General features: G+C 41.9%; 1 protein-coding gene and 1 long non-coding RNA gene across 6 annotated transcripts in view; one reads left to right on the top strand and one right to left on the bottom strand.

Annotated features, from left to right (window-relative positions):
- The window catches only part of fubp1 (far upstream element (FUSE) binding protein 1), a 29709-nt gene extending 19915 nt beyond the window's left edge, over positions 1 to 9794 (top strand). For 2 of the 5 annotated variants that reach the window (XM_029706057.1, XM_029706059.1), the window contains 5 exons: positions 343 to 419; positions 644 to 769; positions 1377 to 1451; positions 1929 to 1991; positions 3534 to 4007. In XM_029706057.1, the coding sequence (XP_029561917.1) occupies positions 343 to 419; positions 644 to 769; positions 1377 to 1451; positions 1929 to 1991; positions 3534 to 3715 (523 nt within the window). In that variant the 3' untranslated portion in view covers positions 3716 to 4007. Of the gene's footprint in view, positions 1 to 342; positions 420 to 643; positions 770 to 1376; positions 1452 to 1928; positions 1992 to 3533; positions 4008 to 4095 lie in introns of those variants that run through there. The other 3 variants (XM_029706060.1, XM_029706061.1, XM_029706058.1) reach the window with 2 other exon arrangements.
- Positions 131 to 16690, bottom strand: LOC115157636 (uncharacterized). Its single transcript, XR_003868494.1, has 3 exons — positions 16229 to 16690; positions 14473 to 14537; positions 131 to 447 (listed from the first exon to the last, which is right to left on the bottom strand). It is a non-coding gene; the product is annotated as an uncharacterized LOC115157636 (long non-coding RNA).
- Between the last annotated feature and the right edge of the window lie 5598 nt (positions 16691 to 22288).

Below are 22288 nucleotides of genomic sequence, written 5' to 3' on the forward strand. Positions count from 1 at the left end.
TATTTTCAGCTGTTTGACGCTGGTGTACAAATCCAAAAGTAAAAGGCACAAAAACCAAACTTAAGAATGGGAAGTATAGAAATAGAACAAATCTAGTACTTCTTTGACTTCCTTTCAAGTAGAATCACAGATCTACATCTCAGATTTCTATGTGAATTTGGTCAGGTCCCCCCCCCCACCAAAAAAAATCACATTGCCACTTAAAAAAAAATATATATTTAGCTTTTATGAAATACAATTAAATGGGAGAACCTCAGATTTGATACAGAAGGCTTTCATTTTATCACATGTATTATAGTTTGTTGTTACCAGCCAGCGTTTTGATGGTTTGTCTCCTCTCAGTGGTCCTCCCGCTCCCTACCAGCCTCAGGGTTGGGGTAACGGCTTCCCCCACTGGCAGCAAGGACAGCCGGATCCTGGTAAGTTAACACCATCCAATGTGATAATCTATCGACAAATGGATACATTCACCTGGTTAAATAGATTGAACATTGTTACAAGACCCCCCCCCCCTTTTTTTTTTTTAGTTGAGACAATCTGTGAGTTTATTGGCTCTGTTCTGCAAGGCCCTAAGCTAAGACATGTTTATTCTGTGTTGGTATATTCAACAGGGAGATATATCTAATGTGTGTATTGATTGTAGGTAAAGCTGCAGCTGATGCCAACGCAGCGGCTTGGGCAGCGTATTACTCCCAGTACCAGCAGCAACCCCAGGCCCCCATGACACCCACAGGCGGTGCCCCTGGCACCACACAGGCCAACGGGCAAGGTAACCTAGCTTCTCCCCCCATCCCACCCCTTCTCTATCACAGCCTCTGGTTCCCTGCTGGGATGTATTCACTAAGAACCAAACAGAAACAATTGGAATGAAACAGGCAGGAACATACCTCAATTTCTCCAAAATAAACATTTTTCTGTTGCTAAACTGTTAGTGTGCACTAATGAATACAACCCAGGTAACCTCTGCATGGTCTGTAGACACCTGGACTCAGACCGGGATTCATTCAAAGTGCATTCTAACCCTGCTCCACTGAACTACAGACAAGCCACCTTTTTCCTAAAGAGAATTTCCCCAGACTTTTTTTTTTTTTTTTTTTGCAGAGAATGCATTTATGGTTAAAGGTTTTTAGATGTCTGCATAAGTGTCAATTACCTTTTTTTGTCGCTCAAATGTACTACAGCTTGAATCCCGGCCTAAGTCTTGCCTGTGTCGTGTAGTTTAAGAGCTTAAACATGGCGCCTTCTTTTGAAACCTCAATGGGACAGAGTAGCTTTTTATCTCTGGTGTCAGAGCAGAGCGCCCATAGCGGGGTGGAGGACGAACTATGGTCAGTCTCAGAATGCTTCTCAATACTATATTGTACCATTTTTAACAGGTGACCCCAAGGGACCTGGTCATACTGGGCAGGCTGATTACTCCAAGGCCTGGGAGGAATATTACAAGAAAATGGGTATAAACATAAATGTGTTTCGCCAAGCTTCAGTTCTGAGTCTTTTTTCCGTTGTTAGAACTAATTGAGGATCAGTGGAAACAGCTATGGGGCTCTGAAATGGCAACAACAATAAAATAAAATAAGCTTTTTTTGGGGGGCTATGATTGTGATGTCTTGATGTGTGGTTCACTGGCTGCTGTGACCATTTTGTGTTTGCGGTAAACCGGTTGGTTGGTTTTCAAGCCCATGCTGTTTAGACTGGTTTTTGTATTGGTCTTCTTTTATCCAGCCACAGACATGCAATAAACAAGACCCTTGTTTAAAAAAAGATTAGCTTATTTCCTCTGCACCTCCATACTGTTGTCTTGTCTAACAATTACCTGCTCATGTGCTACAACTACCGCTGTGAATAGATGGTGAAGGAACATAGTTTTATGTTGACTTTGTGTGGATGGTTTGTCTGTCGAGACTAAAACAGTGTTTAATCATTTCCAGGGCAGCAAAGTCAGCAACCACAGGACTACACCAAGGCCTGGGAGGAGTACTACAAGAAACAAGGTAAAGACCGCCGCAACTCAAAACTGTCTAAAGTTTAAACTTGTGCTTGTAGTGGGTTTTGTAAGGCATAGCTGTTGTGGGCAGCTGTTTCCCTTATCAGCTCTCTCTCTAGTAGAGGGTCTGTAGCCACAGCTGCCCCAGAGCAAAGCAGAGGGTTTCTGTCCCGCCACCCGAAGGACCAGTGGTGGGTTCGTTCCCCTTCTCACAGTCGTATCAATGTAGTTTCTAAAACCTTTCCTTGGTCCAGTTTGGTAGCACTGACTTGACTTCACTAGTCTATTACCTGCTGGCTGATCTCCAAATCTATGTTTATTTGTGTAGTACACCGATTTTGCAGGTGTCTTGAAAGGCTTGTTCCTAGCTCCAACGGAGCAATAATAATAATACCTAGAAATAAAAACCGTTTATCCAGAAGAAACAGTCATTAAATATCAGAAGGTGCCAGGTCGGCTCCGTGGTCCTTCAACTAAGGATGTGACAACTAACATTTTTCTTAACCTGTTTAAACAGCCATTTTTTAAATTTATTTTTAACTGTTGAAACGATATCAAAAAATCCTCATGAATTCACAATGCAGATATTGTCCTGCTTATGACAGCTAGGGGGCGATGTAGTTCAATCTACTGCAGTCCTGGCTTCCGTTTTAGGTTCCCTGCTGTGTGCCTCTACTTCATGTGGTCAGTACAAGTGTCTTCATGTCCCACTTCTCATCAGTGTGATGGCTGGTAGCAGTGCTGTATGACAGCGTGTTCATAGACATCCAACCTGTTAACACCACGTGTGGTGTTGGAAATCTCACGCTTTGTACTTGCAGAGCAATCATTTCTCCATCCAGACTGTCACGGTTTTTCAACGTGGGGTATTTTTATTTTTTTGTGGTTCTAGATATGCCTTTTAGGGTATTGAAGCAGACATCTTCTGCCTTTTTGACAATGGCTGCATATCAACTGCAATAATTTCTCTAATCGGCGCTGTGATTTTATTACACTTTAGTGTGAAGAGCCTGTCTGTCTGGCGACCTGCGCTGCTGCCCACTCCCGTTTTAGATTGTTAAGCATTGCATCTGTACTGGTCCTGGAGATGAAGTCCTCCTTGACTAGTCAGGGAGGTTGTGAAATTGCACACGTGACGTGGTGTCCCGTTGATTTTTGTTATCATGTTTCGTCACTCAGATAGCATAAGAACACGGTGCAAGTCCCATGACAAAATGAAGAATTGAAGGAAATAAGCTTTGAAACTTAATATTTTCTCTCAGCCACATGACAGAATTGAAGGAAATTAGGTTTAAAACGGCAAAATATCTCTGTGGCCAAAAGGGTCTCCAGATTTTTATTTTTCAAAGGTAACGATCACAATATAGTTGAAATGTTCACACCCCTTGTCTCCACCTCACCGTTATCCATCCCACTTGTCTGGTGGGGTTCCATACCGTTGTCGTCATTATTTTAGTTTATTCACTAGACTGGCGTTAATGCCAAGCCTTGTTTGCCTGAGTCAATGTGGTCCCGTCCATGTTTCTAACCGTGTCCCTCCCTCCCCCAGGTCAAGCGGCCCCTCAGGCGGCAGCAGCACCAGCCGGTCAGCCAGCCGGTCAGCCAGCCGGTCAGCCGGACTATAGTGCTGCCTGGGCAGAGTACTACCGTCAACAGGCTGCTTACTACGGACAGGGCAGCCCACAGGCCATGGGGGCACAGCCACAAGCACCTCAGGTACACCCCCAGTAAGACTTGTACCGTCCTACCCTGGTTCCCGCTGTCTCCTCGCAACCACCCTTGTTCGACTTCTCCACTATCTATTTCTGTTTCCTGTATCGTCCGTCTGTCTTTTTTTTTATTTTTATTTTTTATGCTGTGACTAGCCCTCATTTCAACTCCCTTGCTGTGTTTTTATAAAGCCCTTTGTAATGTAGCTCATCTGTGTCGCTAACGCCGTTCCTTCCCCGAGGCGTTCTAGGGGGATCAGATGAGTCGGCCGCGAGAAGAAACTAACACTAGTTTCTCTTCCCGCTTTTTTAAACAGGGTTAATATGATGTATGGAGAAGCTGCGTCCATGTGTTCTGCTGTTAACATGGCCTGTGTTTTTTTATGTATTTCTTCTGCACAGGGCCAGTAATGTGAAGTGGACATAAAGTAAATGCGACATTGTGGAAACAAAACAAAACCCTTTGTTAAATGTGTTGGATGGTGCAGATGCCTTGAAGATCTTAATTTCCCCTTTGGTTGGTTTTGTTTTCAAGTGTTTCACAATAATGTGATGGCAGCAGTCTACCTGGAGACACAAACCTTTCATCCTTTGCTATCTTTTTGGTTTTTCTACTTTTTTTTTTTTTTTTTCTTGTAAAATGAACGGTTTTGGGGTTTTTTAGTGAGGTAATTATATGTTCATTCCAGCCCCATGTATCTTCATACTATGTGGTTCAAGATCTCCTGTTATTTAGCTAGTTTACCATGGCTAATCATCTCCCGTTTTTTAAATAATATGCCTGTTGTGTTTTGCAATAAAACAAAGTGAAACCTCCTGTGTTGGTAAGTTGGGTTGGTAATAGCTATTACAATATGAACTCCACTTCAAATCGTGTACTTTTTTTTTTTTTTTCTCTCTCAATGTTCAGTTTCTCTCCAACTCTACACAGCTCCTGGTAACTTAGTACAATGTTTTTAGATGTGTGTCCGTTGCTCTGCCTTTTTGACTTGGGGTGGGGGGGGGGGGGGGGTCCAGTTTCGGTGTTCCCCAAGGTTCTGTTTTAGGACCACTATTGAATAGAATAATTTACCTGTCTTTACTCTTGGGTTATATTAGTCTTTTTTGTTTTTTTCCCCTTCCTCTCCGTCTGTATTGTAGGACTAGACAGATGTTTCTAATACCATAATGTAGTATTAGTGGCATAATGTTATGATACGTCTGGACTCGTGCATTACTTGCAGTGTTCGGTTGTTGTGGCATCTCTGTCAAACAACTGATCGAATCTTGTCTGTTGTACTGGCTGAGAATCAAATGGTACCCTATTTCCTGTTTAGTGCACAAGGCTCCCTTAAGCTTTTGTCAAAAGTAGTGCACTATATAGGGAATAGGGTGCCGCCATTGGAGACATCCTGAAGCATACTTTGTTGAGGTAACTTTAGTGTGCTGCATTGTTTTTATAATAAGAGTAACTTCCTCCTTCACAGCCAAGCTTAGACAAGCGGTAAGCAAAGCAATATATATGATTTTTTTTTTTTAATCCAAAATGTTCCTCAGAAAATGTGACTCTCACTGCAGAAATGTTGCTTTAGTTTATTATTCGTATATATTTTTTTGCTACTCCCTCTGTCTCTTCCAGGACAGGTAAACTGACGTGTTCTGTTCTGCTGTATTGCATTGCATTCAAACGTTTGTTTCCCCCCCCTAAAATGTATACATTTTCTGGCCTTTTTGATACTATAAAAAAAAAACGTGAAATGCAAAAGTCGTATTTTTATTTTTGCTCTGCCCATGCATTGTTCTGTTAGTTTACCCAACGGAAGAACGTAGGTTGTCTGTAGGGCCGAGGGGGTGGTCTGAGCTGGTCTGAGCGGTACCATCAGCCAACAGGGTTAACCTCTGACCTCCTACTCTGTAAGTACAATACTGTGACTATATATATATATAACAAACCCAGTTATTTTCCTGGCTGTCAATGTATTTCTTTGACTGATGATTACAAAACTATTGTTTCTGTCAAATTGCATATTTTTTCCTTAAAAAAAACACTGGGTAAGTATCAAAAGTTATGATAAAGTACAGTAACTTGGAATTGTCATTTAGAAATTTATAAACGTATTTTTTTTACCATTTCGACATAGAACTACAATGCAATATTCAATGTAATCTATCTAGGCTCTGTTTTTTTTAGGTAGGAAAGTGTTCTGTCGTAATACCAGTCGGACTGTTCTGTTAGAACTCTGAACTGAAGGATCTGTTCCTAGCGAAGCAGAATGCTTTGTGCAGCGGTTCATTTAGCAATGTTAGAAATCGTTAAGTGCTTGATTTGATTTTTTTTGAAGTGCCATTGCTTAGCCAGAATAGAGATGTAATTATGAATTTATTTCATCAATATTTGAAAAAGAAATGCCATTTTGATTAGTCTCAAGAATTTAGTTACTATTAGAGATGCATCATTTTTTCACTGCAGTAATGGTGTGATTCAGTCTGAAATGTTCTAGTTTCCCCCCCGCCTCCATAGTAGCATTTTGAAGTTGTTTCTATGCTGTTTATTGATGTTTCCTATCAGCATGTTTGTTGGGTTGTCATTCAGTAGAATGTTCTACAAGTGCTTCTGATTTTTTTCCTAAGCGATGAAGTTATTCCATTGACGTGACATTCTATTGAGAACTGTTGTTGTTCTGAAACAAAACCTTAAGGCTGTTTTTGAACTGAAATGATTGGCAAACGATATCATATATATGTGTGAGATCTTTGCAGTATCACTGTCATCCCAGACCTTGACCCTTTAGGTTCTGCTGCGGTCACACAGGTAAGCGACCCTAAGGAAAACGGCTGTGTTCTTGACCTATCATATACAGGATGTGTATATATATTTACACCCAGATGGGTATCCATTTATACTCACCTGAATTTGCCTGATTTATATATTTCTGCTTACCTGTGCTGTGTAGTAACACTAGCTGTGCTCCTGATATGAGCCATGTCCAGGTAGGATTCGTAGTGATATCAACAGTTGTTTGTTCATATAGAGTATATTGATGATAGTGCTGTGATTTGGTGATGAATGACTTGCATGGTACAACAGTTATATGGTTTGTTTTAGGAGCAGCAACGTTTATCCTCTTAGGCCAATTGCAATGTGGTTTGATGGCTTTTCCCACTTGACTTATCGTAGTACAATTTTTGCAAAAAAAAAAGCGTTCTTTCTACATGCTGTTTTAAGTTCTCATTTTCTGAGGTCATTTTGTTATTGATATTCACTATCATGAGGCATATTATAACGCATAACTTGGTAAGTCTCTGCAGTGTGATCTGTGATGCATACAGCTCGAGCCCTGTACTTCCACATTACTTTAACATAAACTGCAAACAGTCAACTCGGTCTGTCATAAAGCCAGCCCTATGTGCATATATATCTATATACACGTATGTATTAATGGGTCTACAAACGTTTATGAAAGTACGCCTGCATATGATGCTCATGCTGTTCCACTGACTCATTGGTGTTGACTGAAAGCTGTGAACTTGAATATACATATTCTATATTGCCGCTGCCACAATGCTGCAGTGCTGTAATGGTGTTCTCATAAAAACCCTGCTGCCTGCCTCCCTCCACCTCTCACTCAGATGCTGTTGGAAGCCAGAGAAGGTTCTAGAAGCCAGCGTAGGTTCTAGATTCAGGAACAGGAACCTGTAAGTTTGTCCCTCACGTAAAGGAGACTACTCTGAGAGGCATCCTTTGAGGCTGATGATCAAGGTGTAGGTGACCCATTCGAGAGCGCGCTCCAGATAAGGTAAACAAACAAACAAACAAACAAAAGCAAAGCAATGAAATACAGAATTGTGTGATTTGCTCAAGTTAACATACTGTTTGCTAGTTAGGGCTGTATTTTTAGTCCAGGTTTCCCTCGTCTCGTTATATAAAAAGTAAAAATTAACATGTCGTAGAATTACTGCAAGTTGTCTAACTGAACTGATGTCTAGTGTTTCTCCACATGTTTTCATGATGATTCTATTGATTGCCTTCCTTTGTCCGCTCACCCGCTGGTTGTGTCCCAAATAGAACCCTATTCCATATAGTGCCCTGTAGGCTCTGGTCAAAAAAGTAGTCTACTAGAAAGGCCATAGGGTTCCATTTGGGATGCTACCACTGTCATAACTAGGCCTTGTTGCATAGTTGAATCACCAATGCTTGCCATCAGGATTCTAAAGTGCCCCCATTTTTGGTTGCATATGCTCTTAGATATTTTGTTGTGGACCTGACGGGTTTTATTTTGGGTGTACCGGTGTGACCAGGGAAATAATTACCCAAATAATAGTTGTTTTATTTAACTTAGCAAGTCAGTTAAGAACAAATTCTTATTTACAATGTCAGCCTAACCCGGATGATGCTGGGCCAATTGTGCGCCGCCCTATGGGACTCCCAGGTTGTGATACAGCCTGGTATCGAACTAGGGTCTGTAAGTGACGTCTCTAGCGCTGAGATGCAGTGCCTTAGGCCGCTGCACCCCTCGGGAGCCCTAAACAGGCCAGATGTTTCAGAGTGCCCTTGGAGGAGAAAGCGAGCGCAGATTCATTCAATCTAAAGCCTACGTGTAAAGAATATTAAAGAATACATCAGTGATTTCTATTTCTTACAAATTTCTGAAGACCTAACGGCATGGCTGTCGGCTGCTTTGTGTAGCCAGGAAGTGATGCCCAAATAGTAATTTCTAAAAGCTTTCCCCAATAACTTTCCAAATTAAATGTTAACTGCAGCGTAGGCTTAACCGGCATCGTGATATAATGCCAGGGTCTTTTTGTTTTGCGAACTCTGCTATTGTATACAGTACAGAAACGCCGCCAGCCAAACCCCCTTTTTTGAGGTGCGCAGTTGAAATTAAAGGCAAACTATATATATTTTCTTCCCCAGACCTCTTAAGTGGGCTCCTGATCTACTGTAAGCATTGCTGTGGACTTAGAATTTTCTATTTATTTTTGTGATTGAGTGAACCTTATAAAATCAAAAGGGGGGGGGGGGGAATCCCACACCTGGAATAACTAAACCAAGAGTTAAAGATTTTGGTGTTATGGCAAATTTATTGGCTGGTAAAATAAAAAGAATATAGCTGTCAGTGGCTGGTAGATTTTATTTTTCTGTTTTTTTTTTTTTTTTTTTAAGGCCCTGTTTATAAACCAGATCGTGGGTTGTTCCAAAGCTGCTCTCTGGCAATTTTCTCTATTTATTTTTGACATTTTTGTTCAGTCATGTTACCTCAACCTAGCTCGCTAACAACCTGGTTACTTTACCAGTATATCAAACATCGGGGGGGCACAGAGGGAGAGGAAGGGATAGCTTCTTCAGGAGATCAATGATCATCGAACGAATGAGTGACTTGCATGTCTCATCACGAACTTGATGCTCTTAAAGAGACGGTGTAGAATTTTCAATAATCTCATTAGGTAGAAACCTAGTATTCCATAAATGACTAATTTCAATGGAAGGTTTTTCAATCAACTTTTTTAAAAATCTTTCTCCAGGGTTTAATATTAGTTTCTAGAGCTCAACATGTGCTTCAAAAGTAGCTAGAATTAATTTAAGTCCCATTTTTATGCTACCTCAAACAAAAAATAAAATATTCTGGTTCTCCTATATAGATTTTGTTGCACCTAACCACTGTTAATTTAGACCCCTGCTGGAGATGGTTCGATGAGAAGTAACCAGGAACTGCTTCTATTGTGTTTTTCAACCATTATGGCAGGAAATTGTAGTTGGTTACTTTCTAGTTTCCACATTCATTAGAACCCAAATGTCCCCCCTTTTTTTTTTCTTAGAACCCACATACCTCTCTGCTAGTGATTTGCTATTTTTTGCATTCTTTCATAAATTAGTGTAATCTGTGTGTTAGATGCTCTATCATCTCTGAGCAAAGTGTTTCAAGGAGTTTGGGGGGGGGGTGTAGAAGACTAAATCAGAAGGGAGGAATATGGAGCATGCCTTTTAGAGGTAAACAAATTTAAACATGTTTCTTGTGATGCCTTAATATTATCAAATGTATTTTGTTTTTGTTTTGTTTCCTGTCTTTTATGAAATGACTGTATCTTTGTTGCCCTGTCCAGTAATAAAGTTGTAACATTTAGCCATCGTGTCTCTGTTCCTTGTTTGAAGTTACTGATGCTTCACATTTATAGTCCTGGTATACATTTAATTTTTTTAAAGGCCCAATCATCTTTGTCAACTTCCTCAGCAATGAGGTGTCCCGGACACACAAAGCAAGCTCAATGGAGAATCTCAAATTTGAAAATGCTTTCGTCCAGCATTTTGTCTGGGAACAAATTCCCAAATGAACACACCTGTGTGCATTTTACCACTTTGACAATAATTGTTTACGCTGCATGAAGATGAAGCTCTCTGTAGAGGGTGGACCTGCTTTTCCCCCTCACATGGGGGGATTCATTTACTATAACACACTGATCAGGAAGTAGATTTTTCTCAAATGTTGTGCACACATTGGTTTACATCCCTGTTGGTGAGCATTTCTCCTTTGCCAAGATGATCCATCCACCTGACAGGTGTGGCATATCAAGGAGCTGATTTAAACAGCATGATCAGTACACAGCTGCACCTTGTGCTGGGGACATTAAAAGGGTATTCTAAAATGTGCCGTTTTGCCAGACAACACAATGCCACAGATGTCTCAAGTTGAGGGAGCGTGTAATTGCCACGCTGACTGCAGGAATGTCCACCAGAGTTGTTGCCATTGAATTTAATGTTAATTTCTCTACCATAAGGCTTCTCAAGTCATTTTAGAGAATGTGGGTGAGGTGCTCAATAGTATTTCTGTAATGAAGCTCTTTTTTTTTTTTTTTTTTTTTTTTGTGGGGGATATTGACTCCCCAGTGGGTGGGCCTGTGCCCTCCCAGCCCCACCCATGGCTTCACTCTTGCCCAGTCATGTGAAATCCATAAATTAGGGCCTAATGAATATTTAAATTGACTGACTGAACTGTAACTTAGTAAAATATTTGCGATTGAATGTTGCTTTTTGTTTTTTTTCCTGTTGGTCACTGGAGGAAATATGTTTGTCGCACTGCTTTGCTTTATCTTGGCCAGGTTGCAGTTGTAAATGAGAACTTGTTCTCAACTGGCCCACCTGGTTAAATAAAGGACTTGTTCTCAACTGGCCCACCTGGTTAAATAAAATAGATATTGCCGTGTCACCGATTTGGAACTGACACGCTGACCACACTCCTCGCTTTGGGAAATAAATGTACACATGTTATTCAGTCACTGCACCGACACTGCTCGCTTTGGGAAATAAATGTTATTCAGTCACTGCACCAACACGGCTCGCTTTGGGAAATAAATGTTATTCAGTCACTGCACCAACACTGCTCGCTTTGGGAAATAAATGTTATTCAGTCACTGCACCAACACTGCTCGCTTTGGGAAATAAATGTTATTCAGTCACTGCACCAACACTGCTCGTGTGAGTCAGAGGGTCTGTGTATCCAGCCGCTAAAATACAACTTGGTTCTATTGGTGATGCTGGATCAGTGGTGGGAAAAGGACCCAGTTGTCATACTTCAGTAAAAGTAAAGATGCCTTTTAATTGAAAAGGACTCAAGTAAAAGTGAGTCACCCAGGAAAATACTAGTCGAGTAAAAGTCTAAAAGGATTTGATTCTAAATATACTTAAGTATCAAAAGTAAGTAAATCGTTTCAAATATCTTATATTAAGAAAAGCAGACCGCACCATTTTTTTAAATTTACGGATAGCCAAGGGCACACTCAGACAATTTCTAAAAGAACCAAGTACCTCCGTAGTTAGTTTGCCACATTTTGTCCTGATAGCATTGCCTGACTACTCAGCTACTTTGTATTAGAGGCGTTAATGCACGTCCACCCTGGAGTAGCCTGCTCTTTCCATCACCATTATAAACTCACTACCGGGGCAAAGCGCTTTCTATCACACTCAAACAGTCATTGATTTTGTTGTTGCGACTTTTGTGCCTGAGTACCCAGCTCACATCTGAACTATTTGAGTCGTTAGTGTTCCCCCCTCTCTTACTACAAAGACAATGAGACCCTGAATTTACCTGAGGCCTTGGTCTTTAATGGTACAGATCACATTACTGGAGTCACAGGGTTCGCTTGAGGTGCTTAAAAGTACTGGAATTTGGCACTATAAACTGGACATTTATCAAATAGAGAAATATATTGATCTTGCGAATTAATTTCCAGGCAGACAAGTGTTTTATTTCCTCATGTCTTTCCTACTCTGGCTGCCAGGCGAGATCACTTATTCCATCCACCCAGACTAACACTCAGCCAGGCAGAACTGACTGATTAGGCGTCGCCAAGCGTTACCTATATATATATATTTATTATGGGTACAATTCTGGCCAAATGTAGATTCAAGCCTGCCTGGCAGGATATTGATATTTATAAATGGTTTTTGCCAGACCCAACCAGGGATGTGGTGGAGGGTAAATGCCGTATATGCACCTTTATTTGTGAAATAGCGTTTATTCACCATTTTTATTTAGTTAACGATCGTTTACCTATATTCACAACTCTGTCCGCTCATGACATAGTTTGTTTCACCTCTCGGCCTGCTATCTCAGCAGTTGACTAGAATTAAGCTAGTTCTAATCAAAAGGTGGGCTACTATACATTCTCATAAAATAACTTTTCTTTAAAGAGATTAACGTTAGTGAGACAGACAGTGGTGAGTCAAGCTGCAATGAAGATAAACCGAGGAAGCATTGAGGCAAGCAGGGAAGAGAGGTTACTAGTAAAGTGGTTCCTAAACTTGGGGTAACCTAAAATAAAAAAGGTGCCCTGAGGAGAATCTTTAATCTTATCAAACACTAACTTGTTTCTCTTCAAATGGGTATAGAATACAACATTTTAGAGTCAACTAAAAGCCTTTTTACACTATTATAATCCACTTTGTCTTTGTTTTGGGACAGCCTGTGGGACCTGAAACGTTGTGGAAATTTTAAGACGATGTAATATGTACACTGAATAAAACTATAAACGCAACATGCAACAACTTCAAAGATTATACTGAGTTACAGTTCATATTAGGAACTAAGTCAACATCAGTCCTGACTTACCAATTATGTACGAGGTAAATAAATAGTGAAACGCGTATTATCAATAAGAAACGTATTATTGAGTAGAACTTGTAAGGTAGTAATGAACAAACAGTAAGTTAGTTTGGGGGTTTTTCATGAGATTGGGGTGATATACTGCCACCTGGTGGAGACTAGAAACAATTGCATAACTAACTATTACAAATTGATGGTCCTTAAATTAATATTAGTGCTTGAAAAAGTACTTAAGTCCTTGAATTTCACTTGCCAATATCTGTAAGAACCCTGACAATACCGTTTCACCATTTATTTTGGTTTAAATGACTCAAGCATTGTTCAGCTTTGTTTTAAATCTATTTACTATTTCCCCATTTTATTTGTTTTTGCTTTAATATTATACTTTCCATGGTTCTTTTGTGGCTTCATTGTGGCTGGGTGGGGGAACATTCCTCAAGGACTTTAACATTTTATTTTTGTACTTGTCCAGTTGGGACTTTTAGCCATTTGTTAAACAAAGATTGTGGAACACCCTTCTTTCTGTGTTTGGAAGGTCTACATATCTTGTAACCACTTGTTCTTACAAACGGATACAAATGCAACTACTGACATTCACTTGTCTGTATTTGTATTTATTAAGTATCCCGTTACTCTTCCTGGGGCCTATAACATTCTTCAACCTAGTCTTTGATATACAGTGTACCAAACATTAGGAACACCTTCCTAACATTGAGTTGCACCCCCCTTTTTGCCCTCAGAACAGCCTCAATACATCAGGACATGGACTTTACAAGTTGTCAAAAGTGTTCCACAGGAATGCTGGCCCAGGTTGACTTCAATGTTTCCCACAGTTGTTAACTTGGCTCGATGTCCTTTGTGTGGTGGACCATTCTTGATACACATATGAAACTGTTGAGTGTGGAAAAACCCATCGGAGTTGCATTTCTTGATATACTCAAACTGGTGCGCCTGGCACCTACTACCATACCCCGTTTTAAAGGCACCGTACAACTTTTTGGCTTGCCAATTTACCCTCTGAATGGCACACATACACAATCCATGTCTCAAGGTTTATAAATACTTAAATTATATATATATATATTTTTTATACCACTTATTCTCACCAATTTCGTGATATCTAATTAGTAGTTAGTCTTGTCCCATCGCTGCAACTCCCGTACGGACTCGGAAGAGGTGAACGTCGAGAGCCATGCGTCCTCCGAAACACAACCCAACCAAGCCGCACTGCTTCTTGACACAATACCTGCTTAACCCGGAAGCCAGCTGCACCAATGTTGGAGGAAACACCGTACACCTGGGGACCGTGTCAGCGTGCACTGCACCCGGCCCGCCACAGGAGTTGCTAGAGCGCGATTGGACAAGAACATCCCTGCCAGCCAAACCCGCTGGGATGTCTGATATACATAAATAAAACATTTATTCACCCTGGACATGATACTTTAAAAAAAATGTTAAACCTTTGAATCATAACCTCTGTGTTGTCTTTGATTTAAATCTGCATGTTTAAGTTACCATAGTGAAAAAGTTATTGTTTTATAACATTTTACACTCCTTTATTGTGTTTAGTCATCCCCATAATCTGGTCATTGACAGCCTTGACCGTTGCATCCTTCCTCAGGGAACTGTCTGCTGATTGCTGACAACAGGGTGACGGTTTGTTAATGTGCAGCTCTAGAGTTATATAGCTCAGCAGACTCACCTGGGGACAGAGGGATGGACAGGGTGACAGGTTTGTTTGTGCAGCTCTACAGTTCCACAGCCCACCTGGGGACAGAGGAATGGACATGTTAGTTTTAATTAAAATCTGGGAGACTTTTAGAGGGAGGAGTGGGCATGAATTCTGAAGTACAGTAAATCTGGCTGGCACTTGATTTTATGCTATATCAGACTGCACTAGTGAAAACCTTGATTATATGCTATGTGAGAAGGCACTAGTGAATGCTTTGATTATGGGGTGGCAGCGTAGCCTAGTGGTTAGAGCGTTGGACTAGTAACCAGCCGGTAGCTTAGTGGTTAGAGCGGTGGACTAGTAACCAGCAGGTAGCCTAGTGGTTAGAGCGTTGGACTAGTAACCAGCAGGGTAGCCTAGTGGTTAGAGCTTTGGACTAGTAACCAGCAGGTAGCCTAGTGGTTAGAGTGGTGGACTAGTAACCAGCAGGTAGCCTAGTGGTTAGAGCGTTGGACTAGTAACCAGCAGGTAGCCTAGTGGTTAGAGCGTTGGACTAGTAACCAGCAGGTAGCCTAGTGGTTAGCGCGTTGGACTAGTAACCAGCAGGTAGCCTAGTGGTTAGAGCGTTGGACCAGTAACCAGCAGGTAGCCTAGTGATTAGAGCGGTGGACTAGTAACCAGCAGGGTAGCCTAGTGGTTAGAGCATTGGACTAGTAACCAGCAGGTAGCCTAGTGGTTAGAGCGGTGGACTAGTAACCAGCAGGTAACCTAGTGGTTAGAGCGGTGGACTAGTAACCAGCAGGTAACCTAGTGGTTAGAGCGTTGGACTAGTAACCAGCAGGTAACCTAGTGGTTAGAGCGTTGGACTAGTAACCAGCAGGTAGCCTAGTGGTTAGAGCGGTGGACTAGTAACCAGCAGGTAGCCTAGTGGTTAGAGCGTTGGACTAGTAACCAGCAGGTAGCCTAGTGGTTAGAGCGGTGGACTAGTAACCAGCAGCGCAGCCTAGTGGTTAGAGCTTTGGACTAGTAACCAGCAGGTAGCCTAGTGGTTAGAGCGTTGGACTAGTAACCAGCAGGTAGCCTAGCGGTTAGAGCGTTGGACTAGTAACCAGCAGGTAACCTAGTGGTTAGAGCGGTGGACTAGTAACCAGCAGGTAACCTAGTGGTTAGAGCGGTGGACTAGTAACCAGCAGGTAACCTAGTGGTTAGAGCGTTGGACTAGTAACCAGCAGGTAACCTAGTGGTTAGAGCGTTGGACTAGTAACCAGCAGCGCAGCCTAGTGGTTAGAGCGGTGGACTAGTAACCAGCAGGTAACCTAGTGGTTAGAGCGTTGGACTAGTAACCAGCAGGTAGCCTAGTGGTTAGAGCGTTGGACTAGTAACCAGCAGGTAGCCTAGTGGTTAGAGCGTTGGACTAGTAACCAGCAGGTAGCCTAGTGGTTAGAGCGGTGGACTAGTAACCGAAAGGTTGCGAGTTCAAATCCCCGAGCTGACAAGGTAAAAATCTGTCGTTCTGCCCCTGAACAAGGCAGTGTTCCTAGGCGTCATTGAAAATATGAATTTCTTCTTAACTGACTTGCCTTGTTAAATAAAGGTGACATTTTAAATAATTATATTTTGTACCGTTAGCTAGGTAATGTTCGCTGTATGACTTTATTAGCCAGCTAATTTTCACACCATAAACTCAATTATTTCATCAGTTAAATTGGCTAATGTTAATTTGATCCAGCTAGCAAGATACTTAATAATGTTAACAATACTTGTTCCACCACACTTTCTCCCTCACCTCAAACTTTCCAAATGCCAGTTGTTTTTCGGTTATAGCGCATGAATTACGTTTCATCACCTTCTCACCAGCGACGGTAGTCGGGCATCTCGCTCTCCTTTACCGTTCAGGAGGACGTGCTGCTGTAACTGACAAACTGCCTTCTCACCGCCCTGTCGCCGGTAGTCGGGCATCTCGCTCTCCGTTACCGTTCAGGAGGACGCGCTGCTGTAACTGACAAACTGCCTTCTCACCCCCCGTCGCCGGTAGTCAAGGGGTCCCACCTAAAGTTACCTCTCCGTTACCGTTCAGGGTAGTCAGGCGTCTCTCTCCGTTACCGTTCAGGAGGACTCGCTGCTGTAACTGACAAACTGCCTTCTCACCCCCCGTCGCCGGTAGTCAAGGGGTCCCACCTAACGTTACCTCTCCGTTACCGTTCAGGGGGACGAGCTGCTGTAACTGACAAACTGCCTTTCCACTTTCCCGCTCTTTCCAGAGCGCGCGCTGATTCTGTAACGAGCACATTGGTCGTCTCTTCTCTCTTCAGTCACGTGTTGCATTCTGTTGTTATGGGAACGATCGGACCGCCATTACTGTTGTTGGGTCTGTAACCATGATAACCGGTGATAGCATCTTCCCATTCCATTTCTTACAAAATCATCAACAAAAATCCAGTAATGGACCCATGTAATTTCAGTTGATATTGTTTACGTTGTTTTGTTTGCTCAATGTGTGATCTGTGTCGGGATATTGTCTATAAAAGTGGATTCTTGTGATTGTATTTTCCTTCCTTTTTAGACCACATAGGCCTAATAAAAACCTTGTGTAGTGGCGTTGCTGTCTAGCACCTGAAAACAACTTAGGCCTTCACTAGTGCAGTCTGATACAGCATAGATTTTTTGTTATTTTACCTTTATTTAAACAGGTAGGCTAGTTGAGAATAAGTCCTTTATTTAACCAGGTAGTCTAGTTGAGAACAAGTCCTTTATTTAACCAGGTAGGCTAGTTGAGAACAAGTACTTTATTTAACCAGGTAGGCCAGTTGAGAACAAGTCCTTTATTTAACCAGGTAGGCTAGTTGAGAACAAGTCCTTTATTTAACCAGGTAGGCTAGTAGAGAACAAGTCCTTTATTTAACCAGGTAGGCTAGTTGAGAACAAGTCCTTTATTTAACCAGGTAGGCTAGTTGAGAACAAGTCCTTTATTTAACCAGGTAGGCTAGTTGAGAACAAGTCCTTTATTTAACCAGGTAGGCTAGTTGAGAACAAGTTCTCATTTACAATTGCGACCTGGCCAAGATAAAGCAAAGCAGTTTGACAACATACAACAACACAGAGTTACACACGGAGTAAAACAAACATACAGTCAATAATACAGTAGAAAAACAAGTCTATATACAATGTGAGCAAATGAGGTCAGATAACGGAGGTAAAGGCAATAAATAGGCCATGGTGGCGAAGTACATACAATATAGCAAGTAAAACACTGGAATGGTAGATTTGTAGTAGAAGAAAGTGCAAAGTAGAAATAGAAATAATGGGGTGCAGAGGAGCAAAAGAAATAACTAAATACAGTAGGGGAAGAGGTAGTTGTTTGGGCTAAATTATAGATGGGCTATGTACAGGTGCAGTGATCTGTGAGCTGCTCTGACAGCTGGTGCTTAAAGCTAGTGAGGGAGATAAGTGTTTCCAGTTTCAGAGATTTTTGTAGTTCGTTCCAGTCATTGGCAGCAGAGAACTGGAAGGAGAGACGGCCAAAGGAGGAATTGGCTTTGGGGGTGACCAGAGAGATATACCTGCTGGAGCGCGTGCTACAGATGGGTGCTGCTATGGTGACCAGTGAGCAGAGATAAGGGGGGACTTTACCTAGCAGGGTCTTGTTGATGAGCTGGAGCCAGTGGATTTGGCAACGAGTATGAAGCGAGGGCCAGCCAACGAGAGCGTACAGGTCGCAGTGGTGGGTAGTATATGGGGCTTTGGTGACAAAACGGATGGCACTGTGATCGACTGCATCCAGTTTGTTGAGTAGGGTATTGGAGGCAATTTTGTAAATGACATCGCCGAAGTCGAGGATCGGTAGGATGGTCAGTTTTACGAGGGTATGTTTGGCAGCATGAGTGAAGGATGCTTTGTTGCGAAATAGGAAGCCAATTCTAGATTTAACTTTGGATTGGAGATGTTTGATGTTAGTCTGGAAGGAGAGTTTACAGTCTAACCAGACACCTAGGTATTTGTAGTTGTCCACATATTCTAAGTCAGAGTCGTCCAGAGTAGTGATGCGGGCAGGTGCAGGCAGCGATCGGTTGAAGAGCATGCATTTAGTTTTACTTGCATTTAAGACCAGTTGGAGGCCACGGAAGGAGAGTTGTATGGCATTGAAGCTCGTCTGGAGGGTTGTTAACACAGTGTCCAAAGAAGGGCCAGAAGTATACAGAATGGTGTTGTCTGCGTAGAGGTGGATCAGAGACTCACCAGCAGCAAGAGCGACATCATTGATGTATACAGAGAATAGTTGGCCCAAGAATTGAACCCTGTGGCACCCCCATAGAGACTACCAGAGGCCCGGACAACAGGCCCTCCGATTTGACACATTGAACTCTATCAGAGAAGTAGTTGGTGAACCAGGCGAGGCAATCATTTGATAAACCAAGGCTATTGAGTCTGCCGATGAGGATGTGATGATCGACAGAGTCGAAAGCCTTGGCCAGGTCAATGAATACGGCAGCACAGTATTGTTTCTTATCGATGGCGGTTACAATATCGTTTAGGACCTTGAGCGTGGCTGAGGTGCACCCATGACCAGCTCTGAAACCAGATTGCATAGCGGAGAAGGTGCGGTGGGATTCGAAATGGTCGGTAATTTGTTTGTTGACTTGGCTTTCGAAGACCTTAGAAAGGCAGGGTAGGATAGATATAGGTCTGTAGCAGTTTGGGTCAAGAGTGTCCCCTCCTTTGAAGAGGGGGATGACAGCAGCTGCTTTCCAATCTTTGGGAATCTCAGACGACACGAAAGAGAGGTTGAACAGGCTAGTAATAGGGGTTGCAACAATTTCGGCAGATAATTTTAGAAAGAAAGGGTCCAGATTGTCTAGCCCGGCTGATTTGTAGGGGTCCAGATTTTGCAGCTCTTTCAGAACATCAGCTGACTGGATTTGGGAGAAGGAGAAATGGGGAAGGCTTGGGCGAGTAGCTGTGGGGGGGTGCAGTGCTGTTGACCGCGGTAGGGGTAGCCAGGTGGAAAGCATGGCCAGCCGTAGAAAAATGCTTATTGAAATTCTCAATTATAGTGGATTTATCGGTGGTGACAGAGTTTCCTATCCTCAGTGCAGTGGGCAGCTGGGAGGAGGTGTTGTTATTCTCCATGGACTTTACAGTGTAAAGAGCTAATATGAGCTAACGTTTGTAACCTAACCAATTTGCTATACTATTAACTAGTATATGACTCCTTATCGCTCAAGTTATAACGCCTTAATTGCTTACTGGACCCTGGCAATATGTGTGAAATGTTAACTAGCTAACGAGCTAACTAATAATGTTTTCCCTATACAGTATGTGGTTTAATTTCCAGAATGAGAGAATTAGGTGATAATGAGGTGTTGCTTGTTAAACAAGTGGTTTCAGGGATCAGGTGTAGCTGGAGCTGGGCCTGGCTTTAGCTGGATGCCTCTATAGAGGTGAAAGGAACACCACACACTTTCTCACTTCTTCAATACAGTGGATTAAAAGGCTTATGTCAGGTGTGCTCTCTGCCTGAAAGAGATAAATTATGCCAACAAAGGGTATCATGCTCTGCTGGCACATTGTAGAACAGATGTCCCCAGGCAGAAAGTGTACAATGTAATAATGTGCAATGTAGGCCAAAGATATTGCTTTTGTTGTGTTGACCTTGACAGTAACACTTGTGTGTGAGGTGGGGATTATTAAGGTTTTACTCAGTGAATGTTATTTTTGCACACATGTAGCCTTGTGCACTTGATCAATGTCTACTATAGTGGCAACAATAATAGAGCAAACAGAATGCCTGTTTGTTTCATTCTATTAAGTCTAGGAAACAAATAACATTGGATAGCTTTCTTTAAAAAAAATTTAGCTGTGAGTTAGATTCACATGAACCACTTTTTATTTTACACACAGACTGATCATTTCGATCATATTCTTTGTCAATTAATTAGTTAAAACCTGCATTTCTCCCCTAACAGAGATTTTTTTTCTCGCATGTTTCAGTGCAAAAAAAGTGTCACCTTTTTGGGCCCTCAACAGTTTGCATCCCTGATAACAATTCAGATGTACAAACTATGGCAAAAGGGAACGATGAGTAGAAAAGAGGCAAGCTGTAATTTCAATTAAGACATTAATGAGCGAGTAGTCAACTATTCATTCAGCACTTTTGAAATGTACAACGACAGAATTCAGAACATGGGCCATTCTTACAGTATTCTCCCAGTACACCAAGTCAGAACCGTAGGATAATTAAAGGAGGCATATAAGCAGACAATTAAAGCTCTTATAATATTCGTTAATGACATTTCACCAAAGTCTGCCATTCTCTGGATTTATGGTGCATTCAAGATAACTGGGAACTCTGGGGGGGGGGGACGACGACAAGGTCGAATCATATCAGTGATCTTCAGGTTGGAGATCTAGAAAGAGGTCAGAGTTCTTGACTTGGAATTCCGAGTTGGATGACTGTTCAAAACATATTTCCCCAATCCGAGCTCGTTTTTTTTCCGTGGCAGCAGTCATGCTTGACAGCATGGCCAATGTATTCAACCTTTTCAGGCCCATGGTGTTGCGTGTGAATGTTTATCCGTTTTAAGCTTGAAAAATACCCTTTTCAGACAATGTTTTAAATCCTTAAACCCAGACTTGATTCACACACCCTCTCCACTGAATAGCAGGCAGTGGAAGCAAAATAGTGATTGCTTTGCAACACTTGCAGTTAGCCATTGATTCCTTCCAAACCGCTCATTGTTGAATTTTACGATTTCTGACTTATTGTGTAATGTTTATGTCCAATGACCGATGAGCACTATGTTTTATCTATAATTGATCTTCATATGATAAGGATTGAAAAGAATTTGCCAGTAGATTGTCAATGTGATTCATGATGACGACTGCTCATCTAGCTAAGATTTTGAAAGTATGATGTTGACGTCCAATCAAAGCTACAGTAGATTTGACGTCATTCTATCTGTCCAATGACCTTGAGCCTTCTTGGACGGGCACTTCCAGTGTGAATCTCTGGGAGCAGCCAAGGGGGCTTGAACTGCCTAGCTCCCCCTGTAGAGTTGGCTGTGACGTAGTGTCCCCCCCATGAGTGACAGAACACTGAGCCAATCCCGGTGCAACTAGAGAAGATAACCAACCTCAACACTGTCTTTTTGCTGGCTGCACCTCCACCAAAGAAATCAATGAGCTAAGTTCAAACACCTGCATTTTGAAGCTGCCTTAAGAAAGAGACCATGTTTGTATGCAGCTTTATTAACCCAAGGATTATATATATAGGTTTTTAAAAAAAAAAAATGTTTTACATTGTTTGCAAACTGATGTGACATGAATTAATGGCAAAATAACATGCAAAACAAAGCTAAAAAATAAGTTAATTTGCTAAACAGTTGGGGCTCAAAACATATGGGGCTCTGCCCTGAATGAAGGGTCGCCACTGTAGACAACTTAAGCACTGTTCCAAACTTCTTTTTTAACAACCAGCCTGTATAGAAATCAAAACGTCTCAGGTGCTGCAGCATGTGCTCTTTCATTGTCATGCTCTGTGTGGTATTAAAAAAAGATTCTGCTCGTCTCCAGTGATGTAAAATCTGTTATTCAACGGTCTGTTATAATGCCGATTGGTTAAAACCGCATTCCAGACAAGTTACCACGAGCTAAATTGTATTTATTTATTTATAACCTTTTATTTAACTAGGCAAGTCAGTTAAGAACAAATTCTTATTTACAATGACTGCCTACCCCGGCCAAACCCTAACCTGGAATGACGCTGGGCCAATTGTGCACCGCCCTATGGGACTCCCAATTACGGCCAGTTGTGATACAGCCTGGAATCGAACCAGGGTCTGTAGTGACG

Source organism: Salmo trutta, chromosome 21 (genome assembly GCF_901001165.1).
Source record: "Salmo trutta chromosome 21, fSalTru1.1, whole genome shotgun sequence".
Lineage (NCBI taxonomy): Eukaryota > Metazoa > Chordata > Actinopteri > Salmoniformes > Salmonidae > Salmo > Salmo trutta.